General features: G+C 42.5%; 1 protein-coding gene across 1 annotated transcript in view; it reads left to right on the forward strand.

Annotated features, from left to right (window-relative positions):
* LOC149456275 (ubiquitin carboxyl-terminal hydrolase 12-like) overlaps positions 1-15883 on the forward strand; it is a 98515-nt gene extending 82632 nt beyond the window's left edge. The window contains exons 5-9 of the mRNA XM_089685200.1: positions 2045-2121; positions 7253-7336; positions 8737-8934; positions 14335-14413; positions 14803-15883. Of these exons, the coding sequence (XP_089541326.1) occupies positions 2045-2121; positions 7253-7336; positions 8737-8934; positions 14335-14413; positions 14803-14904 (540 nt within the window). The 3' untranslated portion in view covers positions 14905-15883. The remainder of the gene's footprint in view (positions 1-2044; positions 2122-7252; positions 7337-8736; positions 8935-14334; positions 14414-14802) is intronic.
* The last annotated feature ends 2363 nt before the right edge of the window (positions 15884-18246 follow it).

Here is an 18246-nt window from a genome sequence, read left to right on the forward strand (position 1 = left end):
ACCCTTATCATAGGTGTCAAACTGCTGGCCCTCCAGCTGTTGCCAAACTACAAGTCCCATGAGGCATTGCAAGATGGACAGTTACAAGCATGACTCCCAAAGGTAGAGGCATGATGGGACTTGTAGTTTCGCAACAGCTAGAGGGCTGCCAGTTTAGACAATGAATGTGCAGCACCCCCCCCGGGACATGTAGTGCCAGGCAGGTGGTGGCATTCGGTGGCAACGCTGCCGCTGATTGCTTTCACACAGTGCCAGCCTCTCTGCCAACTGCCCCCCCCCTTAGGTTTCCCGGGTTCCACTTGCCCATCTGCAGGCCTGGCTCGCTGTCGGCTAGAGAGGAGGGGGAAGAGCGGACAAGTCTGCTCCCCTCCCCTTCTTGTGCTGTTATGACGTTATGATGAGAGATTGAGAGATTGTAATGCAATCCCTGGGAAAGAATGTAATATGGTGCGATGTGCACCACGTTACATTCAGTGGAGCTGAGGGGAGGCGTGCAGGGTCTTTTAGACCTTGGATGACTCAAAAAGAACCGGTCACCAAAAATAAAAAGTGAAGAAAAAAAAAAAATTTTTTTTTAACTGTAAAAAAATTTAAGTTACACCCAAGCATATACCATCCCCCCAAAAAAATATTGAGGCCCCCACTCCCACATATGCGCACGTACAAACATAAAAGCACATGCTGGGGCACCTATGCATGAAACCATTGATTGCGATACACAGATCACTGCGCATGCCAGAATGAGAGCAATAATTCTAGCACCAGACCTCCTCAGTAACACTAAACTGGTGACCTATAAAGAGTTTTAAAAGTGTCGACCTACAGAAAATATAGGGTACTGAAGTTCGTCACTATTTCACGAGCACGCACAAATATAAGGTTTGACAAGTTAAATATCCATTTACTCACTGCAACCTCATCTTTTATATTTTACAAAAACATAGGGTAATGTATTGCTTTTTTGTGTCCTAAAATTAACTTGTATTTTTTACTAAAATTTTGCGGTAAAATCATGCGACATACAAAACTGTTACTACCACTATTTTATTCTATAGGGTCTCTGATTTCATAAAATATATAATGTTTGGGGGTTTTATGTAATCTTCAGGCCTAAAATTATTTTTTTTAAATGTGTGAAAAAAACGCAATAACTGCTCTGGCAGTGACAGGGATAAAGTATAAGTCCTGACCCACTCTTTCCTGACGAGTTACCAATCAGTGCTCATTACACTGCAAGATCTACATCTCCTTGCTAGTCCCTGGGTGCAGTGCTGGAGACAGGCAGGCAGGGGAGGAGGAGATAAACGTGTAATATTTTTAACATTGTGCTGTTTTAAGTCGCCATAAAGCCTCTCTTATTTTTAAAAGCCCCAGACATTCCTTACATATACGCAGTTAAGTGACTGGCCTCAGGTGATACAGAGATTAAACAATTCATCCTATATAAGTTGTACCTGTTTATGTGCAGACATCTTTCCCCTACATCCATTCAAAGTGCAGAATTTACACAGGATCTGTCGGCTCTGAAAAAGCAGGGGGCGGGGAGCTGAAGTAACACTCAGTGTGGAGAGCTCTGAGAGGGAAGGGCACCCCCCCTCCCCCCTTCACACAGCACACAGGAACAGAGCTGAGGCTGTCAGTCACAGGCTGTGTCCTCCCCTGTCACCATTTTCTCTTGGTGTCAGGAAAACTCATCAGTCACTTACACTAATTGTAGAGGCAATTGGCAAATAAATGGCAGCAGACAGAATTGGCACTTATTGCTCTGTATTGAGACATTCCCACACTATATAGGGATATTTGTTCATATTTCATGCATGAGGTTTACAACCACTTTAAAATAAAAGGTTGTATGCATCATATGCGTACAATATAGGTCACAAAAGCTTGTCCTCCATATCTAGCAATATCCTCTGGCCATTGTTGAAGCAATAAGAAGAAAGCAATTCAGTTTTCAAATACATATTCTTTAGTCCTTTCTATGTAAAACACTGTGATTTGTGTGTAACACTTTTTTTTTTTTTTTTTTTATATCCTTTTCAAGGTTAGTAGCAAAGATGAAGATTTCTTAGATCTCTCTGTGGATGTGGAACAAAATACTTCCATTACACACTGCTTAAGGTGAGTCACAAGTCACAAGCTGTGATGCATGTGAACTTTACATTGTCAGTTCTCTGTGTGATGTACGTCCAGTATGAGAATCCCTCACTCCTGAAGTAGAACACCTTCCTGTACAGATTGGGGATTTTGACATTGCTTACAGTGTACAAAAACATCAAATTATTGGGCCGACAGCAGGGATTTTGTAAAAGAATGCTTATCTAAAACTGTAACCATAAAGTGATAATCTCCACAATGGTACTATGTTTTCTAAATATTCAGATCAACATAAAAAATATTCTATATACGTAGTATGCTAAAAGGAAGTACATTGTATTGATATCAATATGGACTTTAAATTTTGTTTGCAGAAAAATGTGTAATATCAATTTAATTCCCGGTGTTCTATTTTTACATGTGCATGATGCTGCTATCCTCTAGAATAGGGTTGACATTACTTTGTGTGCCAGATTTGCCTCCACAGTGGTCCTGCAGTTGAATTCCAGTTTCAGGCTTGCACTGTAGCCTTAAAAGACCTTTAGCCCCAGCTCTAGGCAGCTCTAAATACCTGAGCTGCTCCAGCATGCTCAGCCCTGGCTCCAGAAACTGCTGCTTAAACTCAAAATTATTCAGAGCTTCTCTGCTCAGCTACAACCATTAAAAATACATGACATTTTTTGATTTGTTTGGAAAGGAATAAATTAACGTAGGTAGTTTGGTAGCGCTATTTTATCTTCAGACATTAAGCGGTTAAAATACAAGAAGAGCAAAAATAAAATGTTTCTAAATCAAAAGCGCAGTGCTAATAAAACAATCACAATTGACACATCATAATGTGAGTGAGTCCATATAAATGAGTGAAAAAAGCATTGACCATCCCAAAGTAGTAAAAAAAAATATTCATCCACACAGTCAGGTGACTCTTCATAACCCATAATTCCTTAGTGATCCGCCACTTTCTGCTGCACTGACTTCTTACAACACGTGTCAAACACTGGGCCCACGAACCAAATCCAGCCCCCTCAGGCCATTTTATGTGGCCCTTGCTCCTCTCTTGCAGCTGCGGAATCTCCCTTGTCTGTGCCAACCTTGCTTCAGCAGTTGGCAGCAGAGGAAAGGACTCCTTTGCCAGATTTTGCGCTTCTCTGTTAAGCTGCGGAAACCCCCCCCAAGACATACCAAGTTTCATAGGCAGACCATCAAACTTGCCCATGGAAGTCACAGGCGCCCCAGCCACAAGCCAAATGCAGTATCTCTTCCTGAATGCCTGCAAACTGCCTTTACAAAGCAATCCACCGTGGATCACTTTATAGATGTGCAGAAGGGACTGTAGCACATGTAAAAGAGGCCTTTGTGGTGAAAGGTCTACTGGACACCACAAAGGGCATGACCCGACTTCTATATACTCCATGTATATACACATACTGTACAGTATTTTGAGACTGTATCCCAGTGATGGTCAACCAATGAGATTTCTGGGGCATCAGCTGCTGTCTGATACACCAAAGGATTGTGCATATTATTTAGTGCTAGACGTACTTCAGGAGATAATCAGAGACTGCACACATACTACAAGAGATGGTCAGAGACTGCAGACATGGTATAGGAATTGAATCGAATATATACTATGCATGGTATATGTCAGCAATCCCAATATAGTGAAACTGTTCTTTCAGCAATGCAAAGGTTTTAAAAATACAAACGTGCTTCAGCTGCTTATAAGCTGCCAAACAATATGTCCTAACTCCCACCAAGATGGACCTGGGGGGGGCGCACTGCTGGTGCCACTCCACAGTGACCGGAGTAATCACGATTTAAGTCCTGTAACAAGGAGCTGCTACCGACACTTGCTGGAGGGAGGTTTAGGCTTTCTCCTCCGTCCAGCCTGCAGGGGGTGATAGACAGTTGCCAATAAGGAGTGAAGGCAGTGTGTCCTTCCTCTCTATCCTTCTCATGTGACTTATCACATGACCACAGGAGGGAAGGAAGGAGAAGCTGCATTCTTAAGAAAATCTAGGAGTACAAGGGGGAATTACAACTGATGTATGGGAGCACTCTGATGGGGGGCCCCTGATGTAAAGGGGGACTCTGGGAGCACCTAATGTAAAGGGGGACTCTGATGGGGACGCATATAAAGGGGGTTTGTCAGGACTTGTCATCACCTGCTGCCCTGCCTCCAATGCTTCTCCGTCTGCTGCCCAGCCTGCCTCTGATGCTTCTCCACCTGCTGTCCGTCCTGCCCCCGATGCTTCTCCGCCTGCTGCCTGGCCTGCCCCCGATGGTTTGGTACCCGCTGACCAGCTAGTCTTCAGTACCAGGGTCTAATTCATTGTTGGGTCTAATTTTGCTGCACCTCCAAGTCTGTGGCATGCCTAGGCTAGCTGTTCAGTTTAAGATCCCAATTGCTGCCTCTCCTGAGTCCCTCTTGCGGCCATTTGTTTCTGTTGCGCCAAGGCCTTATAGTCCAGATACCCACTTTGGAAGTAAGAGCTGCATTCTCCTGTTCAGCCCCAGTAATAGAAGCCTTCTTGTAAAGGGCAGAGTTCAGGCTGAGCCTTGTCCTGACCTAGGTGGTACCTACACAATCCTAGGTGCATTAGAGGACTCCTGCTGGGTGACCAATGCCTTGGGAAGACCTGAGTGGCTGTTATAAGTGTAGAACAGTTTCAGGCAACAAAGATGTTGAATGCCCATTCACGATGGGACACCTTGGCGTCGGGACAACTGTGTGTACCACGGATACTGGTGTTAGTCTTTCAGCTGGCTTTTGGGATCCCAGCATTGGGACATATGCTGCATTTGGGATGTGCAAGTTTAAGATGTTGCACCTCATTAGGAATCTAATCTGTGGGGAACCCAGACAGCTTTTGAACCCTGGCAGTGGGGTAACCAGTCAGCTTCCAGGCCCTGCCACTGGGGCGCATGATCCGCTGCTAGATTCAGGTGGCACGCCATCCAGCAGGTTGACAGACTGAAGAGTTTGAGAGAGTCTTCAGATACTGAAGGGAAATCTTCTTGGACTTATTCTGCACCCACATGGACTTTCAGGTTAAAGGAAGAATGGAATGTCTGGAGGCTGCTCCTCGGGGGGAGGGGGGGGGGGGGGTCGACTGTCAGGACTTGTCATCATCTGGATCACTTGCTGGTGTCACTGTGGTTCCCAGAGTCAAATAGGGCAGTTCCAGTGGTCACCAGCGGGTGTCTCCCAGCAGCTGGGCTGTCTGAGTAATTAGGCTGCACCTGATGTGGGCCTGCTGGGAGGTATATAAGCCCACGCCCACCCATAACTGAGGTTCAGGACTTCAGTATTTCTCCTGCAAGCCGTATCCTTCCCTGAGCCTGAACCTTGTTCCTGTACTTGGACCTGACCCTGAGACCTGTTCCTTTGACCTGCTTCCTGCTCTCCCAGTACCTTTCCCCCCTGCTCCTCTTGTTTCCGGTCTTAGTCCTTTCCTTGCCCGGCTTGTGTGTGTGCTCCCTCCATTTGTATATAGTTAGGTTATTGTTTGGTTTGCCGCACTTTCACATTTATTTTGTCACTTTACATTGATAAGGTTTATTGTTGTTGACGTTGTAAGAGTAATATTTATGTTAATAAATTTCATTTAACCTTACTCATCCTGCTTCCTGATTTCCGAAGGTGCAGCCCACTGATCTGGTCATCCTTGCTGGATGCCTGTAGTATCCTTGACAGGGACTCTGATTGGAACACCTGATGTAAAGGGGGACTCTGATGGAGACACTTGTTTTCCTTTTATTTTTACATTGCTTAATGTTAAAGTTGTGTTATTAATTTTCGTAACTTCATTCTGCATAAAACATTTACCAGTGTCCTTTCATGAGATAATTTACGAGGGTGTGTTTAGGGCAGAATTCGGGGCAGGCAAGGTAGGGGTTGGGTGAGGAAACTGGTGACGAGTAACTCTTAAGGACAAGCTAGTAGCTCAGGACTTTAAATTTTGAGCCCTGGTTTAAGGTCAGTCGTATCCTCCACCAACCCTCCCCCCCCCCCCCCCACTACATATACAGTGTTTGTTTATTACAAGGTGCACCCACAATACCAGTTTGACAGAGCTTAATGGGCAAAGCAGAAGTTGTTTCCTTTTAGGCTGTCTCTCTGGTTGAAACTACAAATGGCCTGTTGGGAAGGAGAAAGGGGGGAGTCTTTGACCCATTTTTGTTTTTGCAAATTTCAGCTTGATATATTGAGCTCTGCAAGCAATAGATCCTTTAGTAAAACTGTTAAGAATTGCTGTGGATACCTCCAAAGGTAATCTGGAGCTCAACCTCAACTGAAAATACAAAATACTGACACCTTTACAGTAGCAGAAGCCTTTGGGGGTGCCGGTTGAGCATGTCCAAGAACAAGACCGTGACACATTTTATGCAGTGGCTGGGTGTTAAGGTCTACGCGTCCTGCCTCTGAATATATGTGTATGCTGTTGTAAAGGGGCTAATATTAAATATTTCTATTTACCTGACTTACAGAAAGATAGATTTTCCCTGTCCATAATAAAGTATATTTAAAACACCCTTTCCTTTTGAGGGAGACACCAGGAGCATAGTTTGTCACTTGTCTATTAAATTAAAGTTTGCAAGGTACACCTTCTGTATATTTTACTTGTGAAATGTGTTCTTAAACGTTTACATCTTTGTCCCCCTCTATCCCATTCCAGTTGATATCTCTAAGTTTTATGTCCATGCATTGGCATGGGCACAGATCAAGGTTGCCTCCATTATGTAAGCGCAGGGAACCACTTTTCCCTTATGATTGCTGAGCATTGCTACTGTTAATCTCTTGCTGCCTACATAAGGCATATGTGCAGTGGTAAAGAAGGTGGGCTTTAGCACTCACACACCACATATGTGCCTGTTTACGACAGAGGTTGCACAGCAAGTGTGCTCTCAGCAAAGAACTCTGTCTGTACCAATGATTGGGAACTGGTGGGACCGGCCTCTGATCATGTGGCGACTGTGACAGGCAAGTCATTATTCTTGTTCAAAAAAAAAATAATATATATATATATATATATATATATATATATATGTGTTTGTGTATACATAAAATTGTTTGTGATAAATAATTGTGTATTCTGTATCTGCAGTGTTGCGCTTGCATTAAAGTTTTTTTGATTTTACTTTGTTTCTGCAGGGGGTTCAGTAACACAGAAACACTATGCAGCGAATACAAGTATTACTGTGAGCAGTGTCGAAGCAAACAGGAAGGACAGAAAAGGTATGTTTAGGGTGATAAATTGTGCTTGCCATAAATGTCAAACATGATTGTACACTATACAGCAAGCAGGCACAATTTTTGTGTCCTGCTTGATGTAATAAGTTTTTTATCTGCCCACAACTGCCATGGGTGGTGTCGGCTTCAGTGTAGAGGAAAGGCATCAACATCATCATCATCCATAGGCTTTCTATGGGGCATCCATTGTCGGCTGTTCTCCTACACGGAAGCCGGCACTGGGCCCCTATCATGTGACTGAACCAGAGCTGCGTCCAAATAATGTAAACATAGTAAGGTATGTATAAATAATTTTTACAGGGTAGATAGAATAGTTTTAGAATGGGGATGGGAATAGGTTTAGGCATAGTTAGAATTTGGCTGGAATTCCATTTTAACCTTTTATTTACATTTAGCAGTTCCCCATATTCTGCTCATATTATAGGGCAATCTGCTGTCTAAACAGTATCTAAAACATTTTGCTGTATTTCACTTCAGCTGTTTTCTCGTCTCTTCATCCTTGCTGATAGCTGTGTTTTTTGTTTTTTTTTTGTTTTTTGGGGGTTTTTTTTTGTTTTTTTAATAATGAAATTAGGAATAGACAGCCGAGTATACAGTCAATGCAGCTGACAGTGTTATTCAAAATGGATAGCTGGAGGAGCATAGACACCCGCATAAAGCGTATTTAATACAGCATTGAAGGGATGACATGAGACATGTGAGTCAGAGGTCACAACCGGATGCAAAGTGTAACATACCATAAAACATGTCTTTGAAACGAATCAATAATAAGTATGTATACTTCATCATAATGGTCTTTTGAAAAGGTATTGGTACAGGGCATTTTGTTCCAGGTATAGGTACTGGGCATTTAGTTCCAGGTATATCTAGGAGTCAGCATGCTAACTGAGGAATAGAAGGGGAGGGGAGAATGGGGAAAGAAAAAAGAAATAAGGTAAAGGGCATAGGACAAGACTGTTCAGAGGTATACCCAAAACTGCATGTTTCAGTTGTAGATATGTGGAGTATCCAGTTTGGAAGATGAAATCTGGCCTTAAAAACAGCAAAGTTCATTAGTTTCCCCTCTGACATAATGTTTTAAGGCTACAATGCATTGCAAGGCCCAGAGTTGGGGGTCTGGGGACCTCTTAGTTGGAAAAGGACATGGTTGCCCCACTGGGGCGTGTGAAGAGAAAAGGAATGGGGGAACGGTATTTGGCTCTGGCATGGTTCCAGACTGTGAGGGTGGTTCTCTTCAGACAGGTAACCAGAAGGTGTGAGCTGGGCCCACGAAAAACTCAGTTTTACTGAGAGCAGCGTGGGAACTCGAGCAGTTTCCAAACTGATAGCTGTTTATTTGTTATGGAATGAGCCAGTCACCAACAATGATATCCATCTTTTGGCAGGATGAGAGTAAAGAAGTTGCCTATGATATTAGCCTTGCACTTGAAAAGGTTTAAATACATGGACCAACTGCACCGATATACCAAACTTTCCTATCGTGTGGTGTTTCCATTGGAGCTTCGGCTTTTCAACACATCTGGGGATGCTACCAATCCAGACCGAATGTATGACCTGGTAGCTGTGGTAGTCCACTGTGGCAGGTATGACATCACAAGCATTGAAATGGAAATGTGTCTGCATCCTCTCTTATTAAGCACTTTTACTTATGACAAAACAATGATGCATTATTTTTTTCATTTAGATCATCTTTTTCATGTTGTTTGTGTTATGATGCAAATAAACCTGTCCTGAGAATATTATTTTGGCTGCCATTGCTGCCTTTACCTCTTTCTGAAAATGCCAATTGCCTGGCTGTTTTAGCTCTTCAGTGCTTTGAGCAACTAACTTGAAAGAACCATGCAGGTAGGGAAGACAAAAAAATTAACTCCTGAATGCAGACTTGTTCATGGACAATGGCTCAGAAAGTATTGAAGCGCATTGGTCAACATAGCATTTTAAGCAATGGCAGCTTACTTGTCCAATACCAGTTTCCTTTTTTTAGTCTTTTAGTAGGGATACAGAATCTTTAGTCTTTACTACGAGTTATATGTAGCTACCTTATTTGTGATTGGACACAGGCAAAAAAATCTGCTCGGACACTCTCTCTATAACCTTACCACTCCCAGCTAGCCTCAGTATACCTAACTAGAGAAAAGCTTACTTTCTTCCTAATGGTGGTTTCTCTCTTCCGATTCCTCTATCAAGATCCCCTGGCTGCAACATAGCTGCAGCTCCTGTTGACATCTTGGCTGAGCCTGGGATTGAAGAAGCCAGGCTGTGTTGTAAAGTTCCTGAGGGCACTGTATTCTGCTGGGTTTGTCACAATGTTGGCCACATCGTTGTTAGCCACAGGGTGCCCTACAGGTCCAGGCCCTGTCCCTGAAGACTCCTTGTGCCAATCATGGAGGGCAATGCTGGGATGGTGTTGGTCCCTTTTATTCTTGCCTACATGCAAGATCTCTGCATGCAGGATGAAATCCATTTACACATTCTCTGTCCTTGGAGCTAGTCTTTATGCTGTTGCTGGAAAAGTAGCACTTACTGTGACTACAGGCTGGTAGTTTGCACTGGACACTGGTGAAAATGTGGGAGGAATCTGATCAGCCTGAGACACTTTCAACTGTAAGATCATCCTAACTTAAGGATACTATAGTTACCCTTCTTGTTGCTGTAAGCTCCTCCTTGGCATTAGAGCAGGCTGAGTCTGCTTGCCCCAAGGTCTCCATTATGGGTTCCCTGTAGTTGACCGTGTCATCTCTTACCCCAACAAGATCCCCACAGCTCCGTGTGCAAGGACCCAGTGGACAAGAGATTTAAGGATGTTCTCTACAACCAACCCCCCCCCCCCCCAGTGCAACCTGTGGTCCACAGTCAATTAGATATCTTACCAGTTCACTTTCACTACTTTGTGAATGGTTAATAGGATCGTAAAGGTACCACACCATGTGCGTATAAAAAGTTTACGTTTTTATTATACAAAATATTTTAAAAAAATCACAGTAAAAAACATTGAAGTACTGTTTAAAAACAGAGACAGTTCTATATTATGCTAGCAGTTGACAATCACGTCCCAAATTAATCCTGGGAAAGGTTTCATATAGTCATCTCTGATACGTTTTTGCAGGACAAGCTGCCTTCCTCAGGGAAGGCATATGTTTTTCTGTTACAAGAAGACTCACATGGCTTATAATTTTTTCCCAGATTTAAAGAGCTGCAGGCACCATATGATCAGGGGACTTTAACCATTCAAAGAAATTGGAAATCCAGTAATATAATACAAAAAAGGAGCAGGTATATGCCCTATAAAGCAATAATAGTAAAAAAAAAAAAAAAGAAATAAAGCAAAAGTAACACAAAATAAAGACTACCTAAGCATACATGATTTGGTGCACAAAGTCGCCAAAAAAAAAAAAAGATCTGCAAGAGCTTCAGTTGCTCAACATGCAAAAGTCATCACTGGCATCTGACAGATTGGAGTATTAAGGCCTGAGTATTCAGCACTGTTCAGGATGGGCAAACTTCTGTTTCTCCACTCTTATGCCTGGGCCCTCAGGGCCCAGAAAAGACCCTTTCTGTGTGCTTGCATGAGGTTTCGAGTCTAATGGTTACCTTCTTCAAGGCTGTACTTTATGCTCCGTTTCACTCTAGACCAGCAATGGGCCGGCGGACCTTTTAATCCGGCCCGCGGAGCTAGGCTCCTCTCACAGTCCGCCCTGAAGACCGGTGTAGCATGAAAATCTGTCTCCTATGAGGATCTGTCCCCCTCGACGTATCTGCGCATGTGCCAGAGATCGCCGATCGGCCGCTAATGCCTGAAACTGGCACATGCGCAGATACGTCGAGGGGGAAAGATCCTCATAGGAGACAGATTTTCATGCTACACCGGAACGGCGCGGGACACGGCGAGAGGAACGCGCGGAGCAAAGGTAAGTGAATTGACACAGGGGGGACTTGGGGACTTAATATGGGGGATGAATTACTATAGGGGGGATGAATTACTATAGGGGGGATGAATTACTATAGGGGGGATTAATTACTATATGGGGGGATGAATTACTATATGGGGGGATGAATTACTATATGGGGGGATGAATTACTATATGGGGGGATGAATTACTATATGGGGGATTAATTACTATGCTTACTATGGGGGAATATTACTATACTTACTATGGATGACACATACACATAATTCATCTACTCTTGATCCGGCCCCCGGGTCCAATATATGAACCCATTGCGGCCCTCAAGTCAAAAAGTTTGCCCACCCCTGCTCTAGACCATTGCAACACAACATTCTGGCAGTGTGAAACAAACCTGATCTGGTTATTTGCAGACCCTGTGCTGCTGTAAGAGAAACCTTTTCTTCCAAAGATGTGGAAAGTTCTTTAGACAGGTGCCAGCTTATTGGATTGAGGAGGAGTTTTCGGTGCGGTTACTTAGCAGTGGAATTCATAGTCAGAGGAATCCCATCTTTCCATCAACATCCCTGAGTTCAGTGTGATTCAATTGTCCTTATAACACTGAAAATGCGAAAGTACCCGGCGAGAATACAGTTGGTTAATGTTATGGCCATTGCCTACCTCCACAATCAAAGCAGCAGACGTCAGGTCGCTTAATAGAACCAGACCTGATAATTTCTATTAGCAGAAATGCTTGCTCCAGCCCTGTCTGCCACCCACATCCCAGCCACGTAAAATTGGAAGGCAGATTTGCTTAGTCGTCGGGATCTAGACACTAGTGAATGGCCTCTCCTTTCAGAGGTATTTCAAGCCTATTAGCAGAAATTGGGGGTGCTGAACGTTGATTTTCTGGTGTCCAGATTCAACAACAAATTGGACAAGTTTATGTCAAGTCCAGGGACCCTTGGGCCTTCGCAGTGGATTCTCTGATGCCATGGGATCAGTTCACTCTCTACTCCTACTCAACCCCACCCCCAGACCATTCCTCATCTGCTTCACAGGATTGAGATGGAGGGCATTCTGGTAATTCTCAATGCACCAAATCAGTCTAGGAGAATGTGATACTCAAACTTACTCAGATTATTGGCAGACTCTCTGGGGGTCCTCCCAGATCATTGGGACCTGCTGGAACCAGCTTTGACAGCATGGGACAGGAAATTCAGTCATCCCTACCCCTTTGAACGCTAGGAAGTGCTCTTCTGAAAAGCCTGCCATCACACCTGGATGATCTATTTTGCTTGGTGCCAGACAAGGAAATTTCACCTGCGGGACACATACTGTCCTTCAGTCTGGTTTGGATCAGCATCTGGCTTTGAGTATTCTCAAAGGAAAATCTTAACTTTGGCCATATTATTCTAGGGACCAGTAGCCTCTGCTTTTAGTGATATTAAAGTCCTGTTTTTTTTTTTTTCTTCTAACATGTTATACTTACCTGCTCTGTGCAGCGGTTTTGCACATAACAGCTCGGATCCTCCTCTTGCCATGTCCCCCACTGGTGCTACTGGCCATTCCCTCCTGCTGAGTGCCCCCAGAGCAAGCAGCTTGCTCTGGGGGCATCCATGCAGGCACACTCCCAAGCCACGGCTCTGCATTTACATTCATACACAGAGCTGTGGTTTGGCCCCATCCCCTCCCTCTCCTGATTGGCTCACTGGCTGTGATTGACAGCAGTGGGAGCCAATGCCTGCCTCAGCCAATCAGGAGTGAGAGTCCCCAGAGAGTTGAGGGTCTCATGGACATCACTGGATCGAGAGGGGGCTCAGATAAGTATTTGGGAAGGCTGCTAACACAGAAGGTTTTTTACCTTCACACATAAAATGCATGAAGGTAAAAAACTTTGAGCCTTTAGAACCACTTTAATTACAACCTTTATTCATGGTGGTGTGCATCTCTCTCTCCCAGTACGCTTTCCTGTGTCTTTGTGCGACCATAACCTGGTTCTTTGACCATTGAGAAGCTCCCCTTCGAGGCTTATCAGAAGTATTGCCTTATCTTCCCTTACTCACCCAGTAAACTTTGCATTTTCTATCACTTCTGCATGGAAACATAAGGTTGTCTTCAAGTCTAAGGCTTCTTTCCTCCCTTAAGTGGTGTCTTCATTTCATGCTAACCAGAGCATTTTTCTTCCTTCGCTATGTCCTTTTCGGAAACATCTAAGGAAAATTTCTGTAATCTGTCTTGATGTGTTACATGCTGTTAGAGTATATCTTTCACACTGCCTTATTCAACCAGATTCCCTTTTTGTGAGGACTCTTGAAGAGGGCTCCCTGTTTCTTGCTCCATCATTGTTGGGTGTATTTGACAAGTCATCATTCAAGCCTACAGTCTGAAAGATAGGGTTCCTCCCTTCCCTGCTATGGCACACTGTACCAGATTTGTTAGTGCTTCATGGGATTTTCAACATCAAGCATCTGTTTCTCAGATTTCAAGGTCACCACCTGGTTTACTGTGAACACTTTTTGCCAAGTTCATCCAGGAGAATGGTCAGGCTTCTGCTGCCTGTTTTGGGTGTAAAGTGCTACACACTGCCCCCTGAGTTCTGTCAAGCCCTTCTTTTCCTGTTGTGATGTGTATCTGTTGGTGGTGCTTGCTGTGTTACCCACCCCTAAGTTGAACTGCTTTTGGAGATCCCATGGTAAAGGCTAACTTTTCTCTGAGTGATACTTTATGACTAAGAAAGTAGGATTTTTGACTTACCAGTAAAATCTGTTTCTTGGAGCATAGTATGGGTACAGATCCTTCTTCACCGTTCTTCTGAAGCCCCTGTTGCATGCTATAGAACTGAGGCTAGCTGGGAGTGGTTCTTCAGAGGATAGTCCAGCTGCTTTTTTGCTATTGCTCGATCACCTTAAGGTACAGTAGCTGCATATGATCAATTGTAAAGCCTAAATATCCAGTGTCCATACTGTACTCCAAGCAGATTTTACTGGTATTTCAAAAAAAATTTTCTTGCACTAGTAAGGTATGGAACTTATTAATATTTGTATTGTCCAGGTTCCAAACTGATTTTTCATTATTTTCTTTTTAAACTCAAAATAGTGGGCCAAACCGCGGACACTACATCACCATTGTAAAGAGTCATGGGTTCTGGCTGCTGTTTGATGACGACATTGTAGAGGTTGGTTTGTTTTCCATATTTAATAAAAAAACAAATGCTTGTCTGTGGCATGCTTAGTTGTGATAACCTGCACACATTAAAGAGCGATCAGCCTTTTGAGATTTACATTGGCATCTACGGGGTCTTGTAGACATCGGTGTCCAATAAGAAAATACCTACCTAGAACTGCACAGCTAAATGAGGGCATTGACATTCTACACAAAATTTGAACTGCCGTGCCTGTGATGAGGCAGTCCTGATTCTTTTCCATGCTGAATCACCCATATTTACAAGATCTTTATTGTTGGTGAGACAGGTCTTGTTTAATTTTCCCATTAAGTATAGGGACATGTTTGTTGTTGAGTATCTGTTTTTGCAAGCATTTTGATTTTTATTCTTTGTCAACACAGAAAATTGATGCCCAAGCCATTGAAGAGTTCTACGGTTTAACATCAGACATTTCCAAAAATTCAGAGTCGGGATATATCCTGTTTTACCAATCTAGAGACTGATCACCATGATGGGAATCGAGAAAAGCATAGTCCTTGAGAACAAGGGTAAATCATTGGGCAGCGGAAGAGGAATCAAAGTCCAACAACAGGGACATAAAAAACAGTGTAACTGCCACCTCAGAAACCCGCTTTCCAGTAATTAGAAGAACGATTTTCCTTCTAACTCCTCCGAATCTTCGGATAGCCATACAAGTCAGATCTTTAGTATGTCGTCTTCTAATCAGGTGCAGGCTTTTCCCATCACCGCAAAGCATCAGAACCTTCCAAATGTAGACCGAGAATGGACTTGGTTGGCACTATCATGTAATGAAGTTCTTGGAAATGGCAAGCTCAATCAATAACAACTCACTTAGACCCATGCAATGATGATAGCACTTTCTAAAACCGGACAGCTACAGTTTGGTGCTCAGTACATTCACAACCAGAGGTTATAAATTTAAGAAAATGCGATATATTCCAAACAAACCTGTTATTGTTTCATATCACTTTAAATGCATCTGTTTCTGCTCTATCTTGAGTGATTCCATCTTCCATATGTTTGCTGTAACACTCCTTGTAGTGAGTGTTGAGAGGCTGCTGTTCTGCACACTAAATAATGGGATCACTAATTATTTTCCTTATTTTTGTTATTTAATTTTTTTCAATATATATTTGTAATTTAGCACCTTTTTGTGACTTAAGTCATCCTCCTTAAGAAATATAATTGGACATAAACTGTAAAGGCTCCAGAGATTTTTAGCATTTCTTTGAACACAAGTAAATTTATCAGGGGCAGAAAATAGTCTGAACATAAATGACTTCATGATTTTATTAGGTTGTGTTCATATATACTTGTTCTGAAAAATCTCATTTGATGGATAAGGTAAGATGTTAAAGATGTTTACAGGTTCTGCTGCCTTGGCCTATTAATTTTTAGAGAAGAGCCCCGACAACAGGGTCACTTAAAAACCTGTAAATAAAGCAATCAACTTGTCTATCATGATGTAAGGTTTAAATGTGAACAGGTCAAATGCATTTTTTTTTCTACCCCTCTCATTTACCAAAGAGAAAAAAAAGAGTTTTGTGCCTGTGAAATACATACACTAGTCACAGTTTGTGGACACCTGACCATCACACCTATGACGTCTAATTCCGTATCTATTGAAATTGATATGGAGACAGCTCCCCTTTTTACAGATACAACAGCCTCCACTCTTCTAGGAAGGCTTCCCATCAGGTTTTGAAGTGTCTACGAGAATCTGTGCTCATTCATGCAAAAGAATACAGTATTTGGGTCAGGTACTGATGTTGGATGAGAAGACCTGGCTTTTTGTTCAAAACTATGCCAAAGGTGTTCATTATGTTAAGGATGGGATCTTTGTGGACTAGTCTTATTTATTTCACACCAAACTTGTTAAAACAGTTCTTTATGTGGCTTGCATTGTGCAAAGGGATATAGTCTTCTTGGAGCAGAAGAGTGACCCAAACTTTTGCGATGATGTTTGATGCCCACAATTGTCAAAAATATCTTTGTATACTGTAATATTACCCTTCACTGGAAACACTGGAAAAATTTGAGGAGGTGTCAATACCATATAGTGTATTCCTTTAAGCAACATGAGAAGTCGCACATCATAACTAAAAGTGTAGGTGTAGGCAAACAATACATAGTGTATGTGTAAATTGCCTTAGGTTTTCTAATTCTTTTCAGCTAATTGCCAGGCACCTCTGCCAAAGTTACATGGTTCTGACCGTTTGCTTTCCTTTACTTCAGTACGTGTAATACAACTTGGTGAAGACTGACTAGTTACTGAAGGAACAACAGCTGCATTTTGAGATCACCTCTGTGTTGTTTTTGTTTTGTTTTTTTTCCTTCATTTAGCTAGCTCCATATGTGGGATTCACAGCCCTGGTCAATGCAAAAGAAAAAAAATCTGATTTGCTTTATAGTGCTGTCCCTTCCTCTCTGGTTGAATGCTCATGTACAGTGGATTATAAGAAGCCAGTACACACATTGTTTGAGACATAATTTAATATATGTTTAGGCATTTTTATATAATTTTTAACGACCACTTAACTGGGTTATATGAAGGCCTTTTATATCTGCCTACACTTGTACTTAAAAAATAATTCCAGACATGACTCTATTAAGCATAGTTACAGTACCTTGAAATAGTATTCATACCCCTTGACATTTTTCACATTTTATCATGTTAAAACCAAAAACGTATTTTATTGGGATTTTATGTGATAAACCAACACAAAAAGGCACATACTTGTGAAATGGAAGGAAAATGATAAATGGTTTTCCAAATTTCTTTACAAATATCTGAAAAGTGTGTCTTGCATTGTATTTAGCCCTTTTTACTCTGATACCCCTAACTAAAATCTAGTGGAATCAATTGCCTTCAGAAGTCACCTAATTAGTAGATAGTCCAACCTGTGTAATTTAACCTCGGTATAAATACAGCTGTTCTGGGAAACCCTCAGAGGTTTGTTAGAGAACATTGGTGAAAAAACATCATCATGAAGGCCAAGAAACACACGAACCAGGTCAGGGATAAAATTGTGGAGAAGTTTAAAGCAGGGTTCGGTTATAAAAAAAAAAATAATATCCCAACGTTTGAACATTTCACTGAGCACTGTTCAATCCATCATCCGAAAATGGAAAAAGTATGGCACAACTGCAAACCTACCAAGATCTGGCCATACACCTAAACTGACAGGTCGGGCAAGAGAGCATTAATCAGAGAAGCAGCCAAGAGACCCATGGTAACTCTAGAGCTGCAGAGATCCACAGCTCAGGCAGGAGAATCTGTCAACAGGACAACTATTAGTCATGCACTCCACAAATCTGGCCTTTAAAGAAGAGTGGCAAGAAGAAAGCCATTGTTGAAAAGAAGTCATCAGAAGTCCTATTTGCGAGACGTCATGTGGGGGACACAGAAAACGTGGAAGAAGGTGCTCGTGTCAGATGAGACCAAAATTTAACTTTTTGACCTAAAAGCAAAACGCAATGTGTGGCAGAAACTTAACACTGCATATCACCCTGAACACACCATCCTCACCATGAAACGTGGTGGCAGCATCATGTTGTGGGGATGTTTTTCTTCAGCAGGGACAGGGAAACTGGTCAGAGGTGATGGAAAGATGGATGGAGCCAAATACAGGGCAATCTTAAAAGAAAACCTGTTAGAGTCTGCAAAAGACTTAAGACTGGGGTGGAGGTTCACCTTCGAACAGGACAACGACCCTAAACATATAGCCAGAGCTACAATGGAATGGTTTAGATCAAACCATATTCATGTGTTAGAATGGCCCAGTCAAAGTTTAGACCTAAATCCAATTGAGAATCAAGAGTGG

Source organism: Staurois parvus, unplaced genomic scaffold, assembly GCF_062004578.1.
Source record: "Staurois parvus isolate SC_StPar_1 unplaced genomic scaffold, SC_StPar_1.0 ptg000365l, whole genome shotgun sequence".
NCBI lineage: Eukaryota > Metazoa > Chordata > Amphibia > Anura > Ranidae > Staurois > Staurois parvus.